The sequence below is a fragment of the Lycium barbarum genome, chromosome 1, assembly GCF_019175385.1.
Source record: "Lycium barbarum isolate Lr01 chromosome 1, ASM1917538v2, whole genome shotgun sequence".
In the NCBI taxonomy this organism is placed as follows: Eukaryota; Viridiplantae; Streptophyta; class Magnoliopsida; order Solanales; family Solanaceae; genus Lycium; species Lycium barbarum.
Window position 1 is genome coordinate 1,505,085 of NC_083337.1, and position 17,697 is coordinate 1,522,781.

General features: G+C 33.1%; 2 protein-coding genes across 3 annotated transcripts; one reads left to right on the forward strand and one right to left on the reverse strand.

Annotated features, from left to right (window-relative positions):
• The first annotated feature begins 1,585 nt into the window (after positions 1-1,585).
• Positions 1,586-4,472, forward strand: LOC132628560 (zinc finger protein CONSTANS-LIKE 2-like). The gene is made up of 2 exons (XM_060344336.1): positions 1,586-3,157; positions 4,151-4,472. The coding sequence occupies exons 1-2, from the start codon at positions 2,720-2,722 to the stop codon at positions 4,274-4,276; spliced, it is 564 nt and encodes a 187-aa protein (XP_060200319.1). The 5' UTR covers positions 1,586-2,719; the 3' UTR covers positions 4,277-4,472.
• A 6,396-nt stretch (positions 4,473-10,868) lies between these two features.
• On the reverse strand, positions 10,869-17,344 carry LOC132628550 (universal stress protein PHOS34-like). Of its 2 annotated transcripts, none has more exons than XM_060344327.1 (4): positions 17,016-17,344; positions 14,057-14,542; positions 13,166-13,257; positions 10,869-11,270 (listed from the first exon to the last, which is right to left on the reverse strand). In XM_060344327.1, exons 1-3 carry the CDS (start codon positions 17,230-17,232, stop codon positions 13,211-13,213), a joined length of 750 nt encoding a protein of 249 aa, XP_060200310.1. In that variant the 5' UTR covers positions 17,233-17,344; the 3' UTR covers positions 10,869-11,270; positions 13,166-13,210. The 2 variants fall into 2 exon arrangements, with proteins under 2 accessions (XP_060200310.1, XP_060200315.1); XM_060344332.1 differs by having other exon boundaries at positions 13,166-13,254; positions 17,016-17,338.
• Between the last annotated feature and the right edge of the window lie 353 nt (positions 17,345-17,697).

A 17,697-nucleotide genomic window follows, 5' to 3' on the forward strand; every position in this document is an offset into this window, starting at 1 on the left:
TACATCCCACCAGCACATATGATGAGTGACTGTGTCTATCGAAGCTTGGACAGATAAAAATTAATATCGATCTTTTAATATATAAAACTTTCATTAAAAAACAATCCAAATTGTTGATACTATTGTCACTCTTATAATTATTAATTCCAAAAAAGTATTTTTGATAAAACAAGTCATTTTTTAGAATGAAAAATCTGAACATAACTTTCTACATACCACCTTGGTCTAGATTAAAGCAACTTGATTGTTTTTTATTCAAGTAGGTGCTAGGATACAGCACCTAGAAGTGTAATAGCCATAGAAATATCTATACAAGAAAAAAATAAAAATAAAAAGAGGGACCCAAGCCCCAAACCAGGAAACACACATATCTTTAATTTTCAATTCCAAGAATACAACTTATAAAGATCACCCAAGCCCCTAAACTTTGCGAAATTTTAAACATTTGTCCGTCGTTAAAAAGTTGGTGCAAAGATGCTCCTAACATTTATTTTTTTTGGCCATACATGCCCTTGAGTTAACGGAAAATATTGGAGGGCATATTTGTTCAGTTTCGCAAACGTTAGGGGCATATTTGAGCCTTTGAAATTCCTGAATATTATGGCACAAAATATCATTGCATTCCAAAACATAAAAAAAAACATTTGTAATTACAATCCATCCACCATTGTATTACATCAAAATTATACAACTAAAAGAGCAGATGCAATTACAAACATCTTTTAAAGACTGTTTTCACAACAAGAGCATCATTTTCCCTTTTCAAAAGATTTTTTTTACTAATGATAATACCATTTTTATTTTTCAATTTATTGTTCTTTCTGGATATTTTTTGTGTTCTCAGTCCCAATATCTACACAATAATGGGTGCAACAATTACCGCAATAAAACATAAAAAAGGAGATAACTTATATTAGACTTATGACACATGAAAAAATGTCTCCCGCGGTGCTCAAAATTTTGATAATAATAATAGAAAGAGTATCACATTTTAAGCATTTATACAATTTCTTACATAACATTCAATGTGGTTTGGCTCTTTCGTGAATTTCACGCATAACTGAAATTTAGTAGAATTATTTGAAATCCATCAGTGAGATGGAGTGCAGTAACTCCACGTCCACAAACCCTTCCACAACTCCACATCCACAAAGCCTTCCACGACTATTTGAAGAACTCGAAGCTTCCGACATTTCATAAACAAGTGAAAGAATAAGAGAGAAAAGTGAGGGGTTGTACGATAAGTGTGGAGTTTCAAAATGCAGTTACAATAAATTATTGGCTAGCATAAAGTGCACTACAAAAAAATCTGAGAACTATTTGTGCCGTAATATTCAGGAATTTCAAAGGCTCAAATATGCCCCTAATGTTTGCGAAACTAAACAAATATGTCCTCCAATATTTTCCGTTAACTCAAGGGCATGTATGGCAAAAAAAAACGTTAGGGACATCTTTGCACCAACCTTTTAACGACGGGCAAATGTGTACAATTTCTCAAAGGTTAGGGACATATTTGGACTTTAACCGATTTTCAATTCCAACAATACAACTTATAAAGATCACCAGTTAACAACTTTCCATCTCTATTTTCACTCTCTCCCCATCCAAATTTCCCAAAAGAACTCCGAAATCCCTTCAACTTTTGTCAAAACCCAAAATCCTTCAATCACAAATTCCTCCAAATTTTCTCCAAAACCCTTTCAAATTTCAAAAACCAAATCATTCAATTACCAAGTACTCAAATTTTCTTCGAAATCACTTCCAACTTTTTCCAAAAATCCAAATCACTAAATTACTCCAATTTTTTTCAAAATCTCTTCCAACTGCCTTTAGAGCAGTATAGCTATACTTCTTCTGACACAACAACGCAATTCAAATAAGTTTTCTTTAACGCAATTTGAACTGGTATCAAAAGTAAGTACTAAATATTATTATTTTTTTAATAAAAATTAGTATCGATCTTTTAATATATAAAACTTTCATTAAAAAACAATCCAATTTATTGATACTATTGTCACTCTTATAATTATTAAATTCCAAAAAAGTATTTTTGATAAAACAAGTCATTTTTTAGAATAAAAAATCTGAACATAACTTTCTACATACCACCTTAGTCTAGATTAAAGCAACTTGATTGTTTTTTATTCAAGTAGGTGCTAGGATACAGCACCTAGAAGTGTAATAGCCATAGAAATATTTATACAAGAAAAAAATAGAAATAAAAGAGGGACCCAAGCCCCAAACCAGGAAACACATACCTTTAATTTTCAATTCCAACAATACAACTTATAAAGATCACCACTTAACATCTTTTCATCTCTATTTTCAATCTCTCCCCATCCAAATTTCTAAAAAAAAACTCCAAAATCCCTTCAACTTTTGTCAAAACCCAAAATCATTCAATCACAAATTCCTCCAAATTTTCTCCAAAACCCCTTCAAATTTCAAAAACCAAATCATTCAATTACCAAGTACTCAAATTTTCTTCCAAATCACTACCAACTTTTTCCAAAAATCCAAATCACTAAATTACTCCAATTTTCTTCAAAATCTCTTCCAATTGTCTTTAGAGCAGTATAGCTATCCTTCTGACACAACAACGCAATTCAAATAAGTTTTCTTTAACGCAATTTGAACTGGTATCAAAAGTAAGTACTAAATATTTTTTTTTTCAAAACCCCAAATCACTCAACTCACCAAATTTCTTCAAAAAAAAAAAATGAACAAAATAAATTGTGAGTTATGTGGAAAAAACAGAGCAAGAATGTATTGTGAATCAGATCAAGCTAACCTTTGTTGGGATTGTGATTCAAAAGTCCACTCAGCTAATTTCCTGGTAGCTAAACATTCAAGAAATCTGCTTTGTCATTCATGTCAAAGCCCAACTCCATGGTCCGCTTGTGGCCCAAAACTTTCACCAACTCTCTCCGTTTGCAATTCTTGTCTCGAAACTTCGTGTCAAGTCAAAAACGGAGAAAGAGTTGAAGAAAATTATCAAACGGAAACTGATAATGATAACGATGACGATGATGATGATGAGGTGGAATCTGATAGTGATGAGGATGAAGATGAAGATGATGGGAATCAAGTTGTTCCTTTATCATCTTCTTCTTCTCCATTGAAGCGAGCGAGGGAAAGTGATTGCCTCCATTCTGAGGTAAGTCAGTCATATATTTTTATTTTTATTTTGGATGCGATCATATCAGCACTAACGCATCGAATTCCTTCAGAACTCTAAAGTTAAGCGCACTTGAGCGAGAGTAGTCCTTGCCTTGCATTTCTCCTTTGTTTTGTAAAAAAAAAAAAAGAAACTCATATATTTTTATTTTTTCATTTGGTGTCCGATACTTATTTGTCACGTGTTTAGTACTTGTTTTGGTACTGACTAATCTTAATTCACGTTAGTAAATTTCACTTCGGAGGATCTAGTACTCAACTTTGAGATCCGACTAAGTCACATTCACGTCCGTAAGACCCAATGTAGAGTATGATTAATCTTAGATTCACCAGGAAGAATCTTATTTTGGATGAAACACTCTTCCTCGTTTTTTTTTTTTTTTTTTAATTACACAGGCGTAGGGAGAGGGTAAATAGGGGAGAGAATTACAACATGATTATTCGAATCTGTACCAACAAGGTGAAAGTTCAGGTAACCAACCAACTGAAATAAAATATTTTTTAAAAAAGAATTTCATTTTAGTTTTGAAACCCGAAAATTCTAGTTAAAAATTCTAGTTAAAGATGAAAAATTATTTACCATATGAGAAGTTATAAAATGACCCATCACATTATTTGGATTTAAAACGGGTTGAAATGCAACTCAAACTCGAACATATAAAGTCGAATTTGGAGATTGAAAATTATGTTTATTCTGAAAAAAAAAATGACTAAAGCTAATAATTTAAGTTAAAATACATTAACATTCACATTATTTTAAAAAATACAAAATAAAAAAGGAAACTGACCCGCTATTTGGTTCATTTTGACTCAAGCAAACTCTAGGTAAATCGGATCATGACTTTAACTCGACCATTTGCCATCCCTAGTCTTGAGACAATATGTGCGCGTGCATTCATTATTTATATATTGGATCCGCCTCAATTTTTTACTCATCACATTGTAATTAATATGTACTCTAATGTCGATGCAGGATGAAGAGACATGTTCCTCGAGTTTGAATTGCCACAATTTGTTGGAAGATAACAAGGAAACATCATCTTCAATAGGATTCTTGAGACCAAGGAAGATGCTTCGAACAAATGAATTTTGCGAGTAGTTTAGTCTTTATTTTTGCAAACTCTTGTTTCTCTATAATCGATCAACTGACTCCTAGAGACATACATAAATACAAGTTTATAATTTTCCATTCTTTTTTTCTTGATTCTCTTTGTTTGCTCTTTGTAATTTTACTTAGAAGCATCACTTAACCAAGATTTCATCTTTTTTCTTTTGGGAACTTCCTATTGTGCTTAGTGTGGTCTCTTCTATCTCTAGTTGCTGCATTGCAATCTATTTCCAGCTCCTGATTATGCCTTGGGAAATGTTTTTAACTATATGGTATTCAGAGTTCACTTGCTCGGCTAATGGAGATTTGTGCTGCATAAGGCCTAAAAAAGGAAAAAATGCTTTCAACCAGGAATTTCTTCATTCCCACGTTTCGAACGAAAACCTTAGATAATTCAAATCTATTTTGAAATGCTTTACTTGAGCTGAGGTCTTTCGGAAACAACCTCTGTACCTTCACAAGATAGGAGCAAGGTTCGCGTACGTTGTTGTTGTAAAGATTAATGTTGGATTCACAATTTGGGAGATTTACTCTTATGACTTTAAGAGATCCAATATCGGGTAGACTATGAATTTTGATAAGCATATCTCTAATATAATGATAAGAAATAGATTTTGAGCTTAATTCAATCACAAACTTAGCTCATGAGATAAAAATCATCCAAAAGTATACATGAAGGTAAGTAGTTCACGTCCCTACCAATGTGGGAATTCAACACTTGTTTCAGACAAAGAATAGGAAAATAATTTTTTTGCTAATAAGAAGACAAATATGACCAATTGACTAGACATGCATTCTATTTGGAGCTTCCATACAAGTTAAAATCAGTTATTGAGAGTAAATTTGACTGCCTAAGTTTTGGAGTTAAATATGGTTTGATAAATTCATTTTTCTAAAGATCATAGTCTTTGAGATATTCAGGAACTATATGAAAATTAATATACTTTATAATTTTTGTCGTATCAAATTTACGTTTTAAAATATTTGTTAAAATTCATTTGGTTTAATTCCGAGTAAACCAAAGATAGAAGTAAGGTCTGCGTACATCCTACCCTCCTCAGACCCCACTTATGAGAATAGACTGGGTATGTTGTTGTAATTCCGAGCAAGTCAAAATGACAAAGAAATTAAAGAGAAGGGAGTATGGACATGAAGAAAATTAATTTGTTTAGGAAAAGGAGTGATCGATGACTATGCTCATTCAATGGAATTTATTGTGAGCGATCAGCAGTTGTTTTAAGAAAGGACAAAGACATTGACCAACCTCCATCTTGTATTTCATTTTCATATTTTGTAAAAGATCAAAGCTAGGAATAAATTTACACTTGGGCTTCTGCCACATATTATTGAATGGTTGGAAATTATTGGTCGGATGAAGAGAATCTCTCCATTTTTAATCAGAGATCTCGATTTGAATCATGAAAAGGTTAAAAAAAAAAAAATACTATACAAAAAGCACTTTGCCTTTAGTCAACCCATATGCAGTGCAAATACAGATTAATTTGTTCAGAGCAAGGAGTTGATATATTACTGTGTTTATTCAATGGAATAAAAGAATTTATTGTGTGCCACACATATATATATGTGCACATACACACATTGACTAAAATAGTTATGTATAAGGTTAATCCTGTACGTGGCGCTGATTTATAGTTTGTTTAAAGTTTAAAAATCATTTCAAACTACCTTTATACAAAGTATTAGATTTTTTTAAAAATATTTTCTACTGCATATTCCCTCTACTCGATTTTATTTGGTGCACTTTTCCTTTTAGTTTATCTCAAACTAATGCTACCTTTTCCTAATTAAAGATGATTTAATTTTAAACAACCCATTATACCCTTAATGAGATCATTTATAACAACACAAATGTTTATGACTTGTTTTAGATTTGCTGTTATGACTTTAAGAGACCCAATATCGGGTAGACCCCAAATTTTGATTATCATATCTCTATGATAAGAAAATAGATTCTGAGTTTAACTCAATCACTAAATTAGCTGATGAGGTAAAAATCGTTCAAATTATATATGAAGGTAAGTAATTCACGTCCCTACCAATGTGGAATTGGACACTTATTTCAGACAAAGAATAGGAAAAAGATTTCCAAGTAATGTTGACACGAGAAAATATAAATTTTCTGCTAATACACGGGTTCTCCAAAAAGAATTTTCCTAGCAATTGCATAGAATTAGTCAATTTGTGACGAGTATGTGTCTCTTCTAGAAGTCAAATTTTCCAAATTGACTCGACATTTGGAGCTTCCATACAAGTTAAAACCAGTTATTGAGAGTAAATTTAACTTAGCGTTGGAGTAAAATATAATTTGATAAATTTATTTTTCTAAAAATCGCAGTCTAGAGATATTGAGAAACTAAATTAATATATTTTATATTTTATCTCGTATCAAATTTACGTTTTAAAACGTTTATCAAAATTCATTTGGTATAATTCCGACACCAAAGGTAGGAGTAAGTTCTGCGTACATCCTACCCTCCCCAGGCCTGACTGGTGGGAATACACTGGTTATGTTGTTGTAATTCCGAGTAAGTCAAAATTACAAATAAATTAGAGGGAAGGAAGTATGGACATAAGAAAATTAATTTGATAAAAAAAAACGAGTGATAGATGACTATGCTCATTCAATGGAATTTATTGTGAGCCATCAGCAGTTGTTTTAAGAAAGGACAGAGACAATGACCAACCTCCATCTTGTATTTCATTTTTCATATTTTGGTAAAAGAACAAAGCTAGGAATAATTTCGCAGTTAGGCTTCTGCCACATATTATTGAATGGTTGGAAACTATCGAGAGGTATGACGGGATGAAAGGAATCTCTTCATTCTTAATCAGAGATCTCGAATTCGAATCCTGAAATGGTAAAAAGTCCCTATACAAAGCACTTTCCCTTTTAATAGGCCATATGCAGTGCAAATCTAGATTAATTTGTTCAGAGAAATGAGTTTATATAGTATTGTGTTTATTCAATGGAATTTATTGTGAGCCATATATATATATATGGTGCACATACACTCATTGACTAAAATAGTTTGTACGATCATAACCACTATAAGGCTAATCCTATACGGGGTGCTGACTTACTTTGTTTGAAGTCTTAAAATCATTTCAAACGACCTTTATACAAGAAAAACTCAAAACACAAAGAACTACAAACTATTTATAATTTCTACTGGCATATACACAAAGAACTACAAACTATTTATAATTTCTACTGGCATATTCACTCTACAACACAAAGAACTACAAACTATTTATAATTTCTACTGGCATATTCACTCTATACCATTTCATGTGGAGCATTTTCCTTTTTAATTTATCTCAAATGAATGATACCTTTTCCTATTTTAAAATGATTTAGCTTTAAACGACCCTCCTTAATGAGATGATTTGTAACAATACAAATGTTTATGGCTTATTTTAAGTTATAAATTTCAAAAGTCAGTCTTTTTTTCTTAAACTTCGTGTCCAGTCAAATAGTATCACATAAATTGGGAGCAAGGGAGTATAAAACAGGAAAATTCTAAGTTCATGGAATCTCTCCAACCCACCCACCCCCCCCCCTCCCCCCACCCCCAAACCCTTTCTTTATCTGTGGGTAGCACAGCAGTTTGATGGGGTTGTATGAGGCAGGGAGTACTAGGAGCACTCTATTCCAAGTGCAAGAGGGATGGCCTTCAGGATCTAACAGTGTGATCAAAGTTGTGGTTATTATTAACTGGGAAAGTGCAGCCCCTCTGCCCTGTATTCATGAACTTCTCTTTATTTGGCACTGTATACTTACTAGTCCTTTAGAAAAAGAATAATTCATTTTAATATTTATTTAGTGAGATGTTTTTATGATCACTCAAATATTATAGAGTATTTAAGACCACAAAATTTCAAAAGTTTGTATTCACTCAAATGCTATATAGAGTATTTAATACCACAAAATTAATTATTTTTTTTTTGTTTATTGAACTTTACCTCAAGTCAAACTATGGGAAACAGAGCGTATGTAATACTACTTGCATCTTTTATTTGTTGACCTAGTTCCCGTCTAAAGAGTTAGTGCTTAAAAGTTATTTTGGCTTAAAAACACCAACAATAAGCCAAACCAAACAGGCTCTTACATTGATAGTTATTTTTGCAGATTTCAGATCAATCCAGCTCGTAAGTTGAATTGAGCCACGTACCATTTGAGATGGACCTAGCAGTAGATATTACTCCCTTCATTTAAACAGGAGTCCGCGACTTTTGTAGGACAAAAAAAAAGTTGAACCAAACTAACACAAAAAAAAAAAAAAAAAAACATAAGTAGGTTTCACGCACTAATTTAATGCGTGAAAGGACCAAACTGCAAAAATAAGAGTTTGGCCTTTCACGCACGAAATTTGTGCGTGAATGAGCCCAACAAAATATTAACCACAATGTGAGGTTTTACCCTGAGTGAGGCACAACTATTACTAGTTGTGTGAGGCAATTATTTAATTGGTATTAAATGTGGGATCCACCCACTGCCATCTACTGTACTTCTTCATTGCTTTATCTTCCTCTTCCCTGGCTTTTCGCTTTTTTTTTTTTTTTTTTATAATCTCATTTTCTGTTTTTCAATAACTTGGAAACTAATTTTATAATATATACGGATCATAATTGTTTAAGATATTGTTCAGTGTCACTGTCCAATTTTTAAATTCTTTCATGATTTGGTTAGAACCCGATTCAAATCGAAAATGGAATCAAATCGATTAAATAAGTGATATTTTTTTTAGTTTGATTTGGACGATTTTTAATTTTTAAAAATGAGAATATTTGATTTGGCTCATTTTATTGAAAACAAACTGAATAAAACATTGAACTAAATTGTCAAATTATTATATATATAATTTTTATAATTATATATATGTAATATATTTCAGTAATTTTTATAAATAATTTTAAGTATTTTATACTCCCTCCGTTTCAATTTATGTGAACCCATTTGAATGGGCACGACATTTAATAAAGAGTGAAGACTTTTGAAACTTGTGGTTCAAAATAAGTCTTGAATATTTATGTAGTTGTAAATCATTTCATAAAACGAATTTGTTTCCAAATTAGGAAAGATGTCATTCATTAAAAAAACATACTTATTAAATGTCGTGCCCATTCAAATGGGTTCACATAAATTGAAACGGAGGGAGTATAAAATACTTAAAATTATTTATAAAAATTACTGAAATATATTACATATAAATAATTATAAAAATTATATATATAATAATTTGACAATTTAGTTCAATTTTTTATTCAGTTTGTTTTCAATAAAATGAGCCAAATCAAATATTCTCATTTTCAAAAATTAAAAATCGTCCAAATCAAACTGGAAAAAATATCACTTCTTTAATCGATTTGATTCCATTTTCTATTTGAATCGGGTTCTAACCAAATCATGAAAGAATTTAAAAATTGGACAGTGACACTGAACAATATCTTAAACAATTATGATCCGTATATATTATAAAATTAGTTTCCAAGTTATTGAAAAATAGAAAATGAGATTATAAAAAAAAAATATAAAAAAAAAAAGTGAAAAGCTAGGGAAGAGGAAGATAAAGCAACGAAGAAGTACAGTAGATGGCAGTTGGTGGATCCCACATTTAATACCAATTAAATAATTGTCTCACACAACTAGTAATAGTTGTGCCTCACTCAGGATAAAACCTCACATTGTGGTTAATATTTTGTTGGGCTCATTCACGCACAAATTTCGTGCGTGAAAGACCAAACTTTTATTTTTATAATTTGGTCCTTTCTCGCACTAAATTAGTGCGTGAAATCTATTTATGTTTTTTTTTTTTTTTTGTGTTAGTTTGATTCAACTTTTTTTTTTTTTTTGTGTTAGTTTGATTCAACTTTTTTTTTTTTTGTCCTACAAAAGTCGCGGACTCTTTAAACAGAATGTCTATTTCTAAATTTTAATCTCTTCTAACAAACATACATTCATATCTATAATTAAGATGATAGTCGGAACAAGGCAAATTCATGCATATATAGAGCCCATTTGGATTGGCTTATAAGTTGCTTATAAGCTGTTTTCAGCTTTTTTGAGTGTTTGGTTAACCAGCTTAAAGTCATTTTGTGCTTAAAATAAGCTCAAAAAAATAATTGAGCCCATTTAACTTAACTTATCTAAAGCAGCTTATAAGCTGAAAACAGCTTATAAGCCAAAAAAAATAAGTTAGACTATCCCAACTTATTTTTTTTAACTTATAAGTGCCCATCCAAACAGGCCCATAGTCTCAAAGGCAAGGATTCCATCTTGTGGGGAAGGGTAATGCTGACCCATTATCCACCTAATTCCAGACCTCACGCTTCTGTCCTTTAGGAATTTGTCGGTTTATCAAAAAAATAAAGGTATCGTTTCCATCTTGTTCATGCCGGGTTGAAATCTACCAAACCACAAAAAGGGTTCACAAGGAGCAAAGCATACGTTGCCTTCACAAAACACGAAAAGGGGAAAAGGGAACACAGGTACCAACAACTCTAGGCAACATCCAAGTTCAGCTATCGACTAGAGAAATTAACCTCGTGGCAGAAGAAGAGCAACAATAAGCGTAGCTGTGTCATAGGATAAGAAAAAGGTAGTAAAAGTGGTATTACCATTAGAGTACATCCACGCTAGCAGGAAATTTCTAATGCATATCTAACCAAACTTGACGACAAACTATCAACTAAGAACATGGGCATAGAAATTACGTCTTGAAATAGTTTAGATTGCACCACAAAGATCACAAACACATTAAGTGAAACTCTATGAAGATGACAATGTCAGAGATACAACATCAGCTAGCAAACTGCAACAAGGTGAAGTGAGAGAGAGGAGCAACCACAATTCAGTTACAGAAAGATGAGACTCCAGATATAACAAAACACCAAGTGGTTCTCACACAAGTCGCTCAGATTTTTTGCAGCAAAAGGATTGCTTAGCCCAACTTCCGCCAGGAATCTGTCACCAAAGAAGCAGGTATGTCAAAGTTCCAGTAAACAAAGAAAACTATCAATAATCATAAGAGTCGATAGAAAAGGGAGTAAAGAATTGAAAAAAAGCCTCAAAGTTTATTATGCACACCAGAGCGACAAATATCAATTGCATAAGATATCAAGGCAAACAACTACTACTTGGTTTAACCAATTTGCATCTCTCTCATGGCAAACTGCACAGACCAAACCCCCTAGTCGCACCTAAGCAGTATGTTACTGCTTATCAAAAAAATCTTTCCCTAAGTATGCAATGATTCCAAGAGATTGTAGGTCTTTTAAGACTATGCTTTCATATGATTTTAGGTCTACCTCGTCCACATCTTACCCCTTCACTCACCCTGGTTTCACTTATGGAACGACGCATCAGGAGATCGATGCAGCACATAACTGAACCATCTCAAGCGACCTCTCATTTTATCCTCAAAATGTGGTCATTTTTTATCTTGTCTAATCTTGCATGACCACATATTCAGATTTGCATCCACATATCTTGTGGATGTGTTGGACTATAGCACCCATAAGACACTATTGGTCTTATAACCGTTCAACAGTACATATCTTTCACTTTAGTAAGCATCCTCCTAGTACATAACATCCCGATAGCAGTTTTTCATTTCAACCATCAAATTATGATTCTGTGTAACATCTTCATTAATCATTCCATTCATCCAATTTAGATTCTCTGTGTAACATCTTCATTTATCATTTCATTCTCCACGAACGTCCAGCCTAGATATTTGAATTGTTTGCAGTTAGGCACCGCAATCCTGTTTAAGTTCACCTCACATTCACTCTTCTTTTGCTTGCAAAATTTGCAAGTGCATATATGGAGGAACCATGGCAAGAAAAATGTCAAAGGTGATTTTCCTTCGGGAAGAAAAAAGAGGTTAAGACTTGATGAAAGAACCTATAAGTAGGGACCAATTACTGATGATACAAGACAGACAGAGAAATAAAATGCTATGTTGTATCCCCACTTATATTTTCCTCCAAACATCTTTCACAATGTGCCCTGAAATAAAGCTCACCGGAGAGAAAAGATTCCTCTCTGTAATCTTTAATGACATGAAAAAGTTGATTTGACTTCACCCACAAATCTAAAGAATCAAATTATGGTGGCTAGACTACTCTTCATAAACATTGAACCACCACTCCATAAGGCAAATCAAGCTTAGGAAAACACTACCAAAATTTAATAAGACCTAAGCTTTAAAATATTGGAAGCTCAAATCAAATTGGCTCTACGTTAAGTTGTGGTTTCCCTTGTCGAAGTTGTTATTTCAACATTACACACCTGTCTTATTTTTCCCCAAAATGATGCTTTCACAACCAAAGATAGTTCAGAAGATTACATCTTCCTCAGAAATGCCATGCGAATCATGTTTGATAATTCTCATCCATTAACCAAGGAAGATTTGGGCTTATTATATAAGTAACAAATGTGGAGCACATCCTAACAAAGCTTTTCCAAGCCCAAAAGCAGCCGCTGGGTTGCCAAATAAAATTATATATAAGAAGGAAGCTTTTTCTTTAATTATTTTTAACAAGGGTCAAGGGCGAAACAATAATCTAAAAACAAAAAGGAAAATATGTGTAACTTTCATCTAATCGAAGTCCTCTTACAAACTCCCGTTAACGAGTCATAAAGTAACTTACCAAGAACCCAACTGCTCTTATACGACAAGAGATAGCTTGCACAAATGAATCATGCTCTAAGTTCTACTCCTAACCAATAGAACTATCATTTGTAAGTGTGCAAGCAACAGAAGTACAATATTTCATAATCTAAAGACTAAAGTAATGAAATTTAAAATGAACGTAGAAGTGATATTTATCAAAAATAAGTAAAAAGCAATGTACCTTTCGCTTATTGTCTCTTCAAAGCACTTCTAAAGCAACTCTAAGTCATTTGTCAGTTCTCGAGCCTTTCTCTATTGCTGGTTGTAATCCTGCTTCATGGAGTTTGACAATTTAAAACAAGAGAGGCTTCAGGATATAGCACACATGTTTGAGCACTGTAATACTAAGACATGTTTGGTCCTATATCTTATTTAAAAAATTTAAAATAATATTTGGAGATTATTTCAAATAAGTGTTCATTTATCAAACCGGCCCACTATTTCAACGTCAAACTTGAAATATGGAATTTGAAGTTTGAAAAACAAGTTCTAAGAATTTTTCTAGTTTTTTCAAGTTTTGGCTCACAAAACTTCGACTTCCAAATACCTTTTTTCAGCTCAACTTCAAATACTAGTTTTTTCCAAATATCAACCAATTAATGTACAAACACCTACCAATTTTTCTTGAGTGTGCTTTTGTCCAAAGTTCTCATTTCAACATTAGGAATTTGTTTCATTTTCCACAACAATGCTTCCACATTTTGATACACTTAAAGCCAAAATATTCTAACAATATTGTCGCCAAACCTATCATAATTGTATAAATATCACAGATTCCCCACACTCTACGAGTGACAAAGTCATATGCATAAACTGTAAAAAGCATTGCATTTCTTGACCATAACTATTCTATGGAATAATCCTAGTTTTCCTTTTGGTATAAACACTACCAAATCACAGTATTGGCAGCAGTATACCAAATTAAGTTTGACATTAGAAAACATGAAAGGATCTTTCATTTCAATGCGGAAACCAACAAACTGATAACCAGCACCAAGACTTGCATAAATTTACATATAAGGATTCGAAACTAACTGAGCAAACATTAGGATAAGGAGTTAGGACCCGATACCTTGACGACCATCAGAAGCATCATGGTACTCGCCTTCCTCCTCGGACGCCACAGAAACTACCTGCTTATGAGCAGCATTTCCACCGTCCTTCTCATAAGGATACCTCACAACCACAACAGGACAAACACAATGCCTAACACAATAATCACTAACACTTCCAAGCCTCCCATCATTTCCTCTTTTCGTCGCCCCAAATCCTCGACTTCCCATAATAACCGCGCTCAACCCTAACCTCTCAACCTCAAGACATAACCTCTCTTTCATATCATGATCCTTCACAATATGGATTTTATATGGAAATTGTGCCTCAACAAGTGGCTGAGCCAAATCAGAAGACTTAGCACTAGTAAACGCATCGAAATCATCTTCGAGCTTTTTCTGAGACTCTTCGTTTTCAGTATCGACGATGGAGAGATCAACGGAACCCCAATCAGCACCATAGAGGACAGAGGTAGGGCGGACGTGGAGAAGGATAACAGCGTCACCTGGACATCGAGATAACTTTTTAGTAAATGACTTTTTTTTTTATTTCTCTTGCAACTCAGGGACATTTCAGACCACGGTCTAAAGTATCGTTTGAACAAATTAAAAATCTTATGAGAAATCATTAGATTACGGTCTACGATTTAGCAAGTTATTGAAAACATTAGACGACAACATATTATTGGGAAATTTTCAAAAATATACAGCTTTTGAAAATATTTACGTCATGTAGCTCAATATACAAAATTGTACAACATTATACCGGGGGAAAAGCATTATACATAGTGAATCAACCTTGTATAAAAGTGTCTAATAGTATATAAAAGGTGTTTCTACACAAATATAGGCTAAATCGGGTGTTTATACACAAATTATAGGCTACGTGGCGTAAATATTTTCAGAAATAGAATAGAGCGTAATTTTCCCTAAAAAGTCTCCCGCTGTCCCAATTTAAGTGTTTTAATTTGATCGGGCACAAAATTTAGAGAAATCTAGTGGTCCTAAATTAGAAATGCGTGTAATGTACTAAAATGTCCTTCGAATCTTGCAGTTATAAACTTGTCATGTAGGATGTTTGAATGGTAAACTTACCAAATATAGAAAGAGACACTCTTTTTGGGATAGATCAAAAAGGAAACTAAGACACTTAAATTGGAACATTTAAGTGATTATTGCGGTCACTGAAACTCTTCGTTATCAACAGAACCCCAATCAGCACCATATAGGACGGAGGTAGGGCTGACGTGGAGAAGGATAACGGCCTCACCTGGACGGAGGTAGTGTTTGACAGACCAATTTAATGTTACAAGTAGATTTTCAAAAGCTATATTTGCAAACACAAAGGCTAAAACTTAAATGACAATCCAAAATAGGTCCCAACATTAAGTGATTATTAACGGCGTCACCTGGACGGAGGTAATGGTTAACAGCCCACTTAACGGCGAAAGCTGATTCATCACTTAGATCAATACTTTAAAATAAGGCTACAATTTAAATTTTGTTGTTTGTAAGGTTGAGCAAATATTAGAATTCAAATTTAATGTTTTCCGGAAGAGTAATTTTTGAAAAGCTATATTTGCAAAACTAAAAAGAAAAAAAGAAGAAGGGCTAAACCTTAAATGATAATCTAAAATAGGTCCCAATATTTAAGTGATTATTAACGGCGTCACCTGGACGGAGCTAGTGACTAACAACCCACTTAACGGCGAAAACTGATTCGTCGCTCAGATCAATACTTTAAACTAAGGCTAAAATTTAAATGATAATCTAAAATAGGAATATTTAAGTGATTCATCTAATGTTTCGTTGTTTGTAAGGATGAGCAAATCTTAGAATCCCAATTTAATGTTTTCCGGAAGAGTAATTTTTGAAAAGCTATATTTGCAAAACATTCAAATAAGGCCAAAACTTAAATGATAATCTAAATTAGGAATATTTAAGCAATTAACGGCATGTCACCTAGACGGAGCTAGTGGTGGACGAACCAATTTAACATTACGAGTAATTTTCAAAAATACTCATAACGTGTATAATAGAGTACAACAGGTGTTTATACACAAATATGGGCTAAATCACGTGTCTATACACAAAGTATAGGCTACGTGGCATAAATATTTTAAAAAATAGACACAAAGCCTAATTTCTCTTTTTGCAGTACTTTAAAATGAGGCCAAAATTTAAATGATAAACTAAAACAGGCCCCAATATTTTAAGTGATTATTAACGGTGTCACCTGGACAGAGGTAGTGGTTAACGGCCCACTTAACGGCGAAAGCAGATTCGTCACTTAGATCAACAGCGATACAGATAAGCCATATTCGCAAACTTTAAAATAAGGCCAAAATTTAAATGATAATCTAAAATAATAGTATCTTTTGAGCAAATTAAAAACCTTATAAGCAAATTGAAAAATCTTAGGTTCCGGTCTAATATTTTGTTTGCAAGGTTGAGCAATATATGCACAAATATTAGTCACCAAACCTAACGTTATGAGCAATTTTCCAAAAGCTATATTTGCAAAAACTTCATAATCAGGCCAAAATTTAAATGATAATCTTAAAACAGGAATAGTCTAACGGCGAACGCAAATTCGTCACTTAGATCAATATTTTAAAATAAGGCTAAAATTTAAATGATAATCTAAAATAGGAATATTTAAGTGATTATTGAAAACATTAGACAAGCAATTATTCGACTCCAATCGGAAGAGTAATTTTCCAAAAGCTATATTTGCAAAAACTTCAAAATCAGGCCAAAATTTAAATGATTAACAGCGTCACCTGGACGGAGGTATTGGTTAACAACTCACTTAACGGCGAAAGCTGATTCAATACTTTAAAATTAAGGCTAAAATTTAAATTTTGTCAGATTTAATGTTTTCCCGAAGGGTAATTTTGCAAAACATTCAAATAAGGCTAAAACTTAAATGAAATCTAAAACAGGTCCCAATATTTAAATGATTATTAACGGCGTTACCTGGACGGAGGTAGTTATTAACAGCCCACTTAACGGCGAAAGCTGATTCATCACTCAGATCAACTGCGATCCCAATTTTGCGCTTCGCACCGGCGGTAGGTGTTTCGGTTGAGGTTGTTGTAGGTGGCGGAAAACGCGGTGATGAACACTTGATTTTGATGTTTGCGAGGTTTGGTATGTCGCCGGAATCCGCCGTGTGCGGTGGTTGTTTCTGCATTTTGTTACGTCGGAGTTAGGGTTAGGGTTTTAAGATCACGATTGAGTTGGAAATTTTTTGATGCGATTGCTCTTTGATGGTGGATATGTGTGATAAAAGATCCGACCCGGTAATAGAGTCCGTTTTCATTTCATTATTATGGACCTACTACTTTAGACAATGGTAGGCCCAACGTTTGCGGGCTCGAAGTAAAGCTGTTAACCGGTTCCAACCGGAACCGGACCGGTAACCGGTTAAGGAACCGGCCGGTTCCGGTTAAAAAATTGGAACCGCTTAATCGATTCCGGTTAACCGGGTTTAAACTCTAAACCGGAACCGGTCCGGTTTGGAGTAGTTAAAATCTTTTTTGTTTTTGTTTTTGTATTATATATATATATATATATATATATATATATATATATATATATATATATATATATATATATATATATATATTATAGTATTTATTAGTATATTGTAGGTATA

Coding starts and splice junctions, on each gene's coding strand:
- LOC132628560 (XM_060344336.1), top strand. CDS start 2,720: ATGAACAAAATAAATTGTGAGTTATGTGGAAAAAACAGAGCAAGAATG. Junction 3,158..4,150: donor GTGATTGCCTCCATTCTGAG/GTAAGTCAGTCA, acceptor ATGTCGATGCAG/GATGAAGAGACATGTTCCTC.
- LOC132628550 (XM_060344327.1), bottom strand. CDS start 17,232: ATGCAGAAACAACCACCGCACACGGCGGATTCCGGCGACATACCAAAC. Junction 14,543..17,015: donor TAATAACTACCTCCGTCCAG/GTAACGCCGTTA, acceptor CTCGATGTCCAG/GTGACGCTGTTATCCTTCTC. Junction 13,258..14,056: donor TGCTTCTGATGGTCGTCAAG/GTATCGGGTCCT, acceptor AACTCCATGAAG/CAGGATTACAACCAGCAATA.